Source organism: Ornithorhynchus anatinus, chromosome 3 (genome assembly GCF_004115215.2).
Source record: "Ornithorhynchus anatinus isolate Pmale09 chromosome 3, mOrnAna1.pri.v4, whole genome shotgun sequence".
Taxonomy (NCBI): Eukaryota; Metazoa; Chordata; class Mammalia; order Monotremata; family Ornithorhynchidae; genus Ornithorhynchus; species Ornithorhynchus anatinus.
In genome coordinates, this window is record NC_041730.1 from 106,654,933 (window position 1) to 106,668,048 (window position 13,116).

The 13,116-nt window shown below is 39.3% G+C and overlaps 1 protein-coding gene across 1 annotated transcript in view; it reads left to right on the forward strand.

The window, feature by feature from the left end:
* The window catches only part of PCDH15 (protocadherin related 15), a 913,479-nt gene that overhangs the window by 531,297 nt on the left and 369,066 nt on the right, over nucleotides 1-13,116 (forward strand). Inside the window, exon 10 of the mRNA XM_029061331.2 lies at nucleotides 8,425-8,533. Within this exon, the coding sequence (XP_028917164.1) occupies nucleotides 8,425-8,533 (109 nt within the window). The remainder of the gene's footprint in view (nucleotides 1-8,424; nucleotides 8,534-13,116) is intronic.

The window sequence follows — 13,116 nt, forward strand, 5'->3', positions numbered from 1 at the left end:
GAAAAGTACTGCACTGATAGACGTATACTCTCTCCATAAGGAGCTTACACTTTCTAGCTTTTGGGCTGAGGGAGGGATGATTATCAAGAGCTTAAAGGCAACAGATCCAAGTTCATAGGTAATGTAGGAGAGAGAGGGAGTAGGGAAAAAGATGGTTTAACAAAGGAAGCCTATCATTCAATCCATACCAATTGGTTAAGTGAAGTACTCAATTACCTCCTTCCTTCCTGACTTACCTCACTGATCGCCTACTACAACACCACAACGCCAACCTACTCACTGTACCTCGATCTTGCTGCTGACCTCTTGCCTATGTCACCTATGTCATCCTTGTGACTTTTATATCCAACAGTCCACCACAACACTCCTTACTCTCAAAGTCCTCCTAAAATTATATCTCCTCCAAGAGGCATTCCCTGACTAAGCCCTCATTTTCATTACTCTCTCTTCACTTTGCATCACCTGTGTATTCAGATCTGTACTTTTAAGCACTTGAGAATCACTCCCTCCTTCCCCTTCAGACTGACAGCACATAACTTTCACTCTGCAATTTTCCATTTCTGTAATTTGTTTTAATTTTTGTCTCTCTCTGTAGGCTGTAAGATCCTTGCAGGCAAGGATTGATCTACCAATAATACTGTACTTTCCCAAGCACTTAGTACAGTGCTCTGCACACAGTAAGCCTTCAATAAATGCCATTGATTTTTTATTTATATAAAAGTGTTGATAAGTGCTTAGAATTGGCTGAAATGTTTAAATAATAATATGATATTTGTTAAGCACTTACTACATGCCAAGCACTGTCCTATTAAGGAATCTCTTCTGCTTTTGTAGCTTCAGTTACAAAGGTATCACATAATAATTGCTTTAAAAAAAAACACACAAATCTTACAGTTAATTAGAGCAAAGGGGTAGATACAAAATAATCAGGTTGTTCCATGTGGGGCTCATAGGCTTAATCCCCATTTTACAGATGAGGTAACTGAGGCTCAGATAAGTTAAGTGACTTGCCCAAGGTCACACAGCAGAAAAGTGGTGGAGCAAGGATTAGAATGATTTAGGATGATGACAGTCAATTAGGAACAGTCTTTTGGAAGATGTGGAATTTTACTGGTGATTAAAGATGAGGAGACCTTTAATTTGTTAGATTTGGGGAGGGAGGGTGTTCCAAGTTAAGGCATGAGCAGAAGCAAGGGGATTGAGATGAGGGAGTTAAGAGTGGGGTAGACAGAGAAAGTTAGCTTGAAAGAAATGAGTGAGTGGGAAATAACAGGCAATTAAAGATGGAGCCAGCTGGTGGAGACCTTGGAAACCAGCTATCAGGAGTTTTTGGATGATACAGAGAGGCACAGGAAGTTAGTAAGGATTTTGAGGAAAGGAAAGATGTGGGCACTGTGAAGCTACAAGAAGACAATCTGTACAACAACGTATAGCATAGATTAGTGGGGATGAGCCTGGAGACTGGAAAACCAGTGAGGAGCTGATGCAGTGGTCAGCTGACATATCACCAGAGCTTGTACCAAGGTAGTAACAGTTTGGATGAAGAGAAAGGGACCTATTTGAGATGCCAGTAGGAAAAATCAGCATGATTTAAGAGTAGTTTAAATATGAAGCAGCTCTGAATTAATAATACTGACAATTATCGTATTTGTTAAGCACCTGCTATGTGCAAAACACTGTGCTAAGCTCTTTGATGAATACAAGTAAATCGGGTTGGACATAGTCTCTGTCCTGCATAGGGCTCACAGTCTTAATCCACATTTTATGGATGAGATAACTGAGGCACAGAGAAGTTAATTGAGTTTCCCAAAGTCACACAGCAAAGTGGCAGAGCAGAACCAGAATTAGAACTCAGGACCTTCTCACTCCCAGGCCTGAGTTCTATCCACTAGGCCATGGTTGCAGGCTTCTAGGACAGGGAGAATGATGGTGTTATCGATGGAGATGGGAAAGTTGGGAGATGGGAGAGATGGAGGAGGAGTGTGGTTTAAGGAGAAAGATAAATAGGTCTCTTTTAGGCATTTTGAGTTTGAGGTGACAGTTAGACATTCAAGTGGAGATATGTTGGAGGGAAGAGGAGATGTGAGATTACTGATCAAATGAGAGACTATGACTAGAGAGAGTGATTTGAGAGTCATTCTTATAGGAATAGTATCTGAAGCTACGAAAGCAGAAAAGCTTACTAAGAGATTTAGTGCAGAGTGAATAGAGTAAGAGTTGTAGAATTGAGCCTTGGGGGATAGAAACAGTAAAGGAATGAGAGAAAAAGGAGGAACAAGTGAACAAAATGGACAAAAATAGTCAAAAAGGCAGAATGAGATTGTCTCAGAGTGCCTCGTTCTTTTTACTTAATTCAATATTAATGTAGTTTGTTGGGGTTTTTTTAATATAGAGTATAAAGCAGAGAAGCAGCATGACCAAATGGAAAGAGTACATGAGTTAGAGTTGGGAATTTATTTGCAATTCAATGCAAATAAACAAAAGGTTTACTTCTACTAAAAAAGGAATCAGAAAACCTTATAAAAACCTTAAATAATTCATGATAGGTGCAAGGTACCACATAATAATTGCTTTGAAAAAAACCCACAAATCTTACAGTTAATTAGAGCAAAACATGTAGCACATTTTTTAAAGCAAGTCAATTAACTTCTCTATGTTTCGTTACCCCATATTTAAAATAGGGAATAAACCCTCCTCCATTCTCTTTAGACTGTGAGTAGCGTGTGGATGGAACATTGTCCAACCTGATTTTCTTTTATCTATAGCGGCATTTATGATAGTGCCTATCACCTATTAGGTGCTTAAGAAATGCCACTATTATTGTTGTTATTATTATTATTATTATTAATAAAATATAATACTAAATTGATTTGAAATTTCAGATGAAACTGTACATTTTCATCATCAGTTACTTGTTTAAAATGAATTTGGAAGATCATTTGTTTTGTATTTTCACTCTGATTTCTATGAAATCAAAATAATGTGATCCACTCATCTCTGTAATGAGAGTTATAATTATGCAATTTAGCTAGTGCACTACTCAGGAAATTAAAGAATGTTCTTCTGACATTTGATCTAATGCCCCATGTTACCAAGGAAATCACTTGAGTGCATATGCATGACATCGGAACAGATGGATACTAGCACATGTTTTCCTTAACATGAAATTTCATGAGAATGCAGTCTTCCTATTATAAGAGTACCGGGGAGTATTTAGAATTTAATGTACTTAGTGTACTTAGTATAAATCACTTAATTAGAGAAATTCATTACCCTATTAAGATCTCAGAAGGGAGAGACAATGTTGCCTACTGGAAGAGAAGAAGGCTGGGAATCAGAAGACTCACATTCTAGTTCCATCTCTGCCTTCTGCTTGCTGAGGTACCTTGAGCAAGCAACTTAACTTCTCTGTAACTTGGTTTCCTCAAATGCAAAATGGGGATGCAACTGCTTTGAAACCTGTGTGGCATAAGGACTCTGTCCTATATGAGTATGTTATATCTCTCACAGAGATTAGCACTGTGCTTAGCACATGGTAAGTGCTTAATAAATATTTTTATCATTATTATTATCTCTTATGGTTGTGTGTCAGAAAAAAATGGCAGAGCACAAGTCTCAGCAAATAGTTAGCTCCTACTGTCTGAGTTCCTTTCACTCTGCCCTCAGGAAAATCTGGTCCTATGCCTCAGGGAGTGGAGCTTTCCCACAGTTGGCAGTGAAGCCAGCCTCCTCCATGAATATTCTAATTGATTTTGGATGGGAGACTGAATATCTGCCAAACCTGTAACCTGTGACAATCCAATAGCCCTGGGTCATCTAATTCAGCTGAACAGAACTGAACAAAATCCAGAGAACACCCCCCAGATTGAGACATCTCCCACAAGGTTCTGGAATGCTTCCTTTTCTATAGCCCAGGGACACTTTAGTTGGAAAGAAACACATGCAAACCCCTTTTATTAAAGCCACTGTGAAAATGGAACAATTAATTTTTATACCAAGCCTGGCCCTGGCCCCAATGAACAACAGCTGAGCAGTGGTTGCAAAGAGTTTCATGGCATGCTGGTTGACTTCCTACTCCAGGAGCTTTAACTCTTTGTGAGTTAGCTGAGGGTCCTGGTTCTAAGGCTAAACTGTGGATCCTACTCCAAAGTAGGAAGGTGAAAGAGAGTTGAAGAAACAGGTAGGTCTAGTCCTGGCTCAGTAGAAAGTGCCTGGGCTTCGGAATCAGAGGTCATGAGTTCGACTCCCGGCTCTGCCACTTGTCAGCTGTGTGACTGTGGGCAAGTCAATTAACTCTCTGTGCCTCAGTTCCCTCATCTGTAAAATGGGGATTAAAAGTGTGTGAGCCCCACGTGGGGCAACCTGATTACCCTGTCTCTCCCCCAGCGCTTAGAACAGTGCTCAGCACCTAATAAGCGCTTAACAAATACCAACAAATACCAACATTATTATTACTGGATTAGGATACAAGAGAGTACTTTTAAATGTCATCCCATATTGGTAGTATTGACTCAATCACCAAAGATGCGAATGTAGGCATAGGTCATTATGGTCATGTATGTATACAAATGTATTTTTTCTAGTCACAGAAGGAATCACTTTAGACTAGTGAAAGTTGATACACAGTGATACTACACAGTGATACATCTTGGCCTAGAGGCCTTCAGTGATTAAGCCCTTCTTTCCTCTTCTCCCACTCCCTTCTGCATCACCCTGAATGGCTCCCTTTATTCATTCCCCCTTCCATCCTCACAGCACTTGTGTACATATCTGTAATTCATTTATTTATATCAATGTCTGTCTCCCCCTCTAAACTGTAGGACTGTTGTGGGCAAGGAATGTTTTTGTTAATTGTTGTATTATACTCTCCCAAGCACCTAGTAAGTAAGCGCTCAATAAATATGATTGACTGACTGGAAATTTTCCATGAAGTATTTCACTTAGAAATTGTTTTATATCAATAATTATTTTGTTCGCTATGTTTCCAACACAAATCTGTATTTCACATATTGCCCAAGAAATGCCTGATAAGCAAATCTGTCTCCTTAACAAGTCACTCTTTTAAGAATTATGCAGTTCCAGGAAAGATAACTAACACTGAAGTAGCAAGAGAGAGAGAGGAAAAAAAAACTGCACCAATTCCTAAGGCTTTGAAGGATGCTAGGTATTGAGCACCACCAAAAGTTATGTTAATTTTTGTTTGAGAATCACTATTGCAAAAAAGATTAGGATTGAAGCATGTGACCACTGAAGAAATCTAGTTAGATTTTGAACACAATCTTCCATAAATCCTGACAGATTCAATAAAATTGAGATAGAATATAATATCAATGTTTAGTCACATAAGTGCAAGATGTTGTAATTGTAATTTCATAAGATAGAACTTTAAAAGTGCTTTAAAAGTCTCCTCATCATTGAATTATAGTTTCCAAGAAAATGTTAAAGAATACAAACTTTACAAAAGGGACATCAATTCCAAATTGAAATAATTGTTTTCTATAATACAAAAGTAAACTTTCTTCTACACCACTTGACAGCATCTAATTTCTTACGTTAGATTTTCTTGCTCGTTTCAGCTCATTGGTTAATTCTACGTTGCTTTTCAGTTACATTTATTTATGCACAGTTTAGAATAGGTAAAAGTTTAGTAGTTTTCCTTTTCCTTTAGCTATGTCTTGTGAGACTCATCAAGAAAGAAAGCAGGTGCAGGAAATCATCAAGCAGAGTATGTGCTGATTAGATTCCCAGCCAAATGTTACACAATGAAGGTTGAACCTGTTTGCTTTAGTCCCAAAGAGCATTAGAATATATATATATATTCTATTCTATTCTATATATATTATATATAGAATATAGAATATATTATATGTTTAAGTGATGTGATTTTTTTTCAATCCAAATTTTTATTGTGTACTTTATGGATAGAGCTGTAGTTTTCTTAAATTCTCATGACTTTAAAATTTTTCAATACCCTCACATTTCCTTCATATGCAATTGCTGTCGCACCATTGTCATCATCTTTATCTAGTTGTGAAATGATCCACTGTCATCCACCCACAGTGTGCTGAGCACAGCAGTAGACATTGTTTTACAAAGGAAATAGGAGACATAGTTTCTGCCCTCAAGAAACTTAGGACCTAAAGGGAAAGGGACACAATTAAATTTACATAGAACTGTCTTCCTTTATGCATGCTGTCTGTAGTGTTATAACCCTGACCTTGATCTGCACAACATTACTCTACCACTTCATTGATTTCACAAGGGCCTTTAAATCCTCATTGTTCTCTTAAACCTATGACAAGAAGCAGTGAGCAATCACCTCTTTCCCAGTTTGCTCCTAGAAGGGGATCTCAGCCTGCTCTTAAAATGAAACCTCTATTGTTTGGACTTCACCAATTGATTAGTGGTATTTATTGAGTGCTTTCTGTATGCAGAGAACATTGTTCGTAGAATTAGGAGAGTACCCTAGAATAGACACAATCCCTATCCTCAATAAGTTTACAGTCTGGTGGATATTTGTGATATTAGGGCTGGGTCAAATGTAATACAATCATATTAGACCCAGTTCCTGTCCCATATGAAATTCACAGCCTAAGGAGGAGAGAGAACAAGTATTGAATCCCTATTTTACAGATGCCTTCAGGACATCTCTACTTGGATGTCCCTCTAAAACCTCAAGCTTAACAAGTCCAAAGCAGAACTCATATTCCCACCCAAACCCTGGCCTCCCACTGACTTTCCCATCACTGTAGGTAACACCACCATCCTCCCTGTGTCACAAGCCTGTACCCTTGACATTATCCTTGACTCATCCTCCTTCATTCAACCCACATACTCAATTCATCACTAAATCCTGTCAGTTTAACCTTCACAACATCACTAAAATTCACCCTTTCCTTTCCATCCAAACTGCTATCACATTAATCCAAGCACTTATCCTACTCCATTTTCATTGCTGCATCAGATTCCTTGCTGACTTCCCTGCCTTCTGTCTCTCCCTACTCCAGTCATACTTCATTCTGCTGCCAAGATCATTTTTTTCTGTAAAACTGTTCAGTCCATGTTTCCCAGCTCCTCAAAAACCTCCAGTGGTGCTCATCCACCTTCACACCAGGTTTATGATGGGTTTACTGAAGGCTTTAAAGCACTCACTCAATCATCTTGCCCCCTCCCCACCTTACTCCCATGATTTCCAACTACAACTCAAAATGTACCCTTTGCTCCTATAATGCCTGTACCTCACTCTTGTCTGTGTTGCTGCTGATACCTTGCCATATCCTCCTTCTGTCCTGAAATATCTTCCTTCTTCCCATCTGATGGACAGTCACTCTCTCCACCTTCAAAGACTTCTTCAAGACCTCCAAGCGGCCGTCCCTGACTAAGTGCTTATTTTCTTTTATCCCACTTCCTTCTATGTTGCCCTTGCTCTTGGATTTGGATTTTGGCCTTTAAAGGTCTTAATACCACTACCTGTGTCTTGGATAGGCAACACATCATAGTGGTGACTGCTTCACTCCACTACTCTCTCTGCTCTCCAGGCCTGGATCCCTCATTAGATCTAATGTCCAGGGAAGCCTTATTGGTCATCAGGCATGATCAAGCCCTTTCGATCTCTAAAATGTTGACTTTTGTTAAATCTCAATTTGTGGTTTCTTCAGCATGGTTTAATTTAAATGTAAATCCAAGTAAATAGTTTTACTGAAACATAACACTAAATTGTAGTACTTATTATTATTTGCAGTCTTCATATGTTGTTGTAAGATCTGGATAGAACTGCTCTTGAAGGCATGTTATTTGTATTTTAAAGAAAAGGAGTTTTTGTCTAGTAAAGTTGCAATTTCCCTACTTTTATATTGGTGATGCAGAGAACAATGGGGAGAGGAAGCCATAGAGAAAATGAATGTTCAATTCAGCGAATTATATTGGAGACAGTGAAAATGGACCTACTGCAATGCATTTTGAAGGGCCATTATTACGCCAAAACCTTCTTTAAGTGGCTCCAAGAGATTTCTTACACAAGCATTACAGGGAAACTTTGTTAACTAGCATTTACTGAAGATCTAGAAAGCTTCTTTCAACTGACTTTTTTTCGTATGCTGAAATGAAACAATATTGCTTCTTTAGACTGCTACCTGGAAGGCAAAGCATTCTGAATATCCATTATTCAAACTACATGTCTGAAAATATTTACTGTATTGAGAGAGGATTCATCAAATTGTTCTTTCAAAGCAAGTATACACCATCTCCTTCTCCCATGAGAGTTGGTGATCATTTTGCTAAATTCACTAGTCTTATGTTGTTTTCCTAATGAAGTTTGCAGATGTACAGACCGTAGCATCACAAAGCAATATAGCTCAATCTTGGGAAAATTTGATTATCTGTTTTGAATTGCAGTTGGTCTAATATGTCTGAATTTCATTTCAGGCAGAAGTGAACCCCGTCAGTGTCACACCACCAATTCAAGCCATAGATCAGGACCGAAATATTCAACCTCCTTCTGATCGACCAGGCATCCTCTATTTCATCTTAGTGGGTTGGTATCTGCTAATCTTGCTATCATTCCCAATGTCACTACAATGATTCAAATTAAGAAAGTGGAATTTGAGATGTGGAGCTTTCAGGCCTATTCCATGTAGTGGAAATTAGACTGAGGTTACTATTTCAGCCATCTTTATTCAGTATTTTGAAGAAGAAAGTGAGTAAAAGAAATTGGGAATGCAGTTGGCTTTCAAGAAATGTGTTCCCAGTGGGATTGGTGCCAGGATCTACTCATTTGATCAGCTAGGAATGGGAGATATCTATGTAACCTGTGACAGTTGCAAGCTGATAAGGTTAATTGAGGCATCCCCTGGAGAGCCCTAGGGTGGACACAGAAGTGGGTTGAACTGCTTGGTGGGTGAGTCTTAGGGATAGCTGGAAAGCAAAGGTGAAGGTCACACAGTCAATCAATGGTATTCATTAATAACAATAATAGTAATAATAATAATTACATTGATATTTGTTAGACCCTTACTATGTGCCAGGCACTGTACTAACTGCTGAGGTGAATACAAGCAAATCATGTTGGACATAGTCCTGTTCCACATGGGAATCACGGTCTCAATCTCCACTTTACAGTAATCACCACTAGGATGTGTTGCCTATCCAAGACACAGGTAGTGGTATTAAGACCTTTAAAGGCCAAAATCCAAATCCATGCTGCCTCTCTATGTGCCTCAGTGTTCTCCCCTCCGATCTTTCCTGGCCCTGAAACATCTTCATCCCCCTGCCCAGTGGGTGGGTGTCTGTCTCTGAGTGCTTACTTTAGATGAGAAACTGTACTAAGGGTCTAGGAGATCCCTTCCCTGAAGGAGATTATAATCTAGTGGAGGAGGCAGACACTGAAGTAAAATATATGTAGGTAGCAGCAATAAAATATAAAGCTATGAACATGAGTACTCTGGAGAGAGGCTGGAGAGCATTAAAAGATATAGGGGAAAAATTTCTTGACCTTTACCCTTAATTAGCACAAAAATACTACCAAACAAAAAGTGCATTCTCAATTGAATAAGGGACATCTGGAGTTTTCCCAAGGTCCAAAAGAAAATTCTGTTAAACTTTGAAGATCTGTGAAATCTGATTAAACACATATGCAAAGGGAAAAAAAATAATAGGAGGCACAATCTAAAAAGAAAGCAAAAGGACAGTCAAATGGAGGCCACTCAAAGACTCAGACTTAAACTGTATGTACCAGTATTTATTAGGAGACAGAGTTTCTCAGAATAAAGGGCCACTGTACTCATAGGCCTTGACTTATGGAAAGGATGGAAACAGAAATCCTCAAAGTAGGTCCTTACACATCTTACCTATTTTACTACCAGTGTTGTTTAGACAGAGACAGAAATTCATTACATGTTCAGAGGTCATATTGGAAATAAAATAGGGGCAGCATTTGAATATTCCTTTGGAATTTGAATAATTAGCTCCTCCATTCATTCATTCATTCAATAGTATTTATTGAGCGCTTACTATGTGCAGAGCACTGTACTAAACGCTTGGGATGAACAAGTCAGCAACAGATAGAGACAGTCCCTGCCGTTTGATGGGCTTACAGTCTAATCGGGGGAGACGGACAGACAAGAACAATGGCAATAAATAGAGTCAAGGGGAAGAACATCTCATAAAAACAATGGCAACTAAATAGAATCAAGGCGATGTACAATTCATTAACAAAATAAATAGGGTAACGAAAATATATACAGTTGAGCGGACGAGTACAGTGCTGTGGGGATGGGAAGGGAGAGGTGGAGGAGCAGAGGGAAATGGGGGGAAAAGAGGGTTTAGCTGCAGAGAGGTAAAGGGGGGATGGCAGAGGGAGTAGAGGGAGAAGAGGAGCTCAGTCTGGGAACGCCTCTTGGAGAAGGTGAGTTTTAAGTAGGGTTTTGAAGAGGGAAAGAGAATCAGTTTGGCGGAGATGAGGAGGAAGGGTGTTCCAGGACTGCAGGAGGACGCGACCCAGGGGTTGACGGCGGGATAGGCGAGACCGAGGGACGGTGAGGAGGTGGACAGCAGAGGAGCGGAGCGTGCGGGGTGGGCGGTAGAAAGAGAGAAGGGAGGAGAGGTAGGAAGGGGTGAGGTGATGGAGAGCCTCGAAGCCTAGAGTGAGGAGTTTTTGTTTGGAGCGGAGGTTGATAGGCAACCACTGGAGTTGTTTAAGAAGGGGAGTGACATGCCCAGATCATTTCTGCAGGAAGATGAGCCGGGCAGCGGAGTGAAGAATAGACTGGAGCGGGGCGAGAGAGGAGGAAGGGAGGTCAGAGAGAAGGCTGACACAGTTGTCTAGCCGGGATATAGTGAGAGCCTGTAACAGTAAGGTAGCCGTCTGGGTGGAGAGGAAAGGGCGGATCTTCGCGATATTGTAGAGGTGAAACCGGCAGGTCTTGGTAACGGAAGACGCCTCCACTGAGGTAACTGGAGGTAACGCCTCCACTGAGGCGGGTATAGCTTCCACCTCTTGCTGTTAAGGCAAGTCCTCTCAGAAAGCCCCAGCAGCTCCTGGAAAATGTAAGGGATCAGCGCATTTGCTTCCTGAACCATGCCATTTTCTCCTTTTCTTCTCTACAATTTTCCTTGCTGGCTTTCAAACATCCCTTTAATTGGGAAGTTTGAAATTACAAAACTCTTACTTAAAAACTGACTGTGTTCCAGCTAACAAAGGATGGGAATGTAAATTTTTAAAAGGCCTCTTTATTAAATAAATCTTCTTTTTTACTCTTAAAGGATACTCTAAGGAATACATTTCACTCAACCAGAAATAGCATACTTGTTCTTATTGCTGAGGTTTTTTAAGGTGTTAAATTGCAAGAATGCCTATCAGTTTGGAGTGTTTAATAAGAATGTTGGCATTTGTTAAGCACTTACTATGGGTTAAGCACTGGGGTAGGTACAGGGTAATCTGGTTGGACACAGTCCCTGTCCCACATGGGACTCACAGTCTAAAATACCCATTTTACAAATGAGGTAACTGAGGCATGAAAAAGTGATGTGACTTGCCCAAGGTCAAACAGAAGATGTGGCAGGCTGATATTAGAATCCATGACCTTCTGACTTACAGGCCCATACTCTTTCCGCTAGGCCACGCTGCTTCTGGTCTGAGTTACACTTGCATATAATAAGAAACACAAATGATGTACTGTGTTTACAAAACAGTGAGGTTGATGCTGTCAAGTCTATCTTTTAGAGAGACTTTCAAAAGTAAGCATGACTAGCATAGGGTCATTATGGATTTAGTTTTTTCACTAGTTTTTTCTGCAGTGTCTTGAAACATCCTTTCTTATTCACTCATAAGTGGAACTACTAATTGGACTAAATGCACAGTCATGGAGGTCTGATTGTGCTGCTCTTTTTGTCTTTTGATATTACTTTTTTACATGGTTTACAGCCCCATAGGAATTGATTTTTAAGAGTTGTCCATGTAAATCCCTGGGTGAATAATGGGATAATGAATAATGCTTATGGAGACTCGGATTGGAAGTTTTTTTTGAAATATCTATATGGATGAATTCAATTTTACCTAATGAATTCTATTTATTTCATTTAATAGATTAGAGAGAAGAGGAGTGGGGGAGGGATGAGAGAGAGATAAAAATAATTGATTGTTTATTTTCAGCCATTTTCAAAGTAAAGTATACTCATCTTTTGCAAAAGATGTCTAAGAGTGAAACAAAAAAATAGGAAGTACTCCTCAAGCTGGACTCTAATATGTTATAGTAATTGTGGTACTTATTAAGTGCTTACAATGTGCCAATCACTGCAGTAAAGATGGGGTAAAATACAAGATAGTCAATCTCTGGGGTGTCGATGCTCATCCGTTTGACCTGGACTTTTATGTATTGCACATTTTTTTTAAGCAGTGACTAGGTGCTAGTTTATCCTGAAAATAACCCTAAATTAACTAGCTTCCCACTCATCCCAGGTATAGTTTAAGTAAAGAGAAATGCATTTTCACATGGAACTTATTCTTTTGGTGTGGTCCGGCCAAAAGTGGATTTGAAAATACAATAGAGGAAGACAAAACTGCCTGCCTTCTGCATTTTTCGGCCCCTGGAGAACTCGGCCCCACCCATGGGGATGTTCCCTCTGGTCGATGAAGAGCTCAACTCCTAGAATATTCCCAATGTATCTGTAGGAAAAAGTAGCCTAGTTTTCCTTTTTTTTAAAAAAATTTTGTGGTTCTGCTTCCTTTCCAATAATCCTTCTGCCAAACCTGTTTTGAAAGAATATTTATAGTATATCACCTTGGCCTAGTTGTCTAACATTTTAGACTCTAAAAACGTTTTTGGTGATTTATATTTCTTGGCTATCTAAAAATAACAATTTTCCTGGAAGGATGGATTTTTATTTTTTAATGAAAAAACCTGAAAATAAATTATCATCCTAATGAAATTATCTTACTGATTTTTTTTTTAAATATAGTGAATGGCACCTGACTCGCACAGCAAACTAGTGCATGAAATTGTTGCAAGGGCTATCTGATGGAGAGTTAATGCTTGGAAAATAAATTTGGTAAATGAATGAATGAATGAATGAATGGTTGGTGTGGGACATGGGAAGACTGCACATATCTGCGTGGCTTAG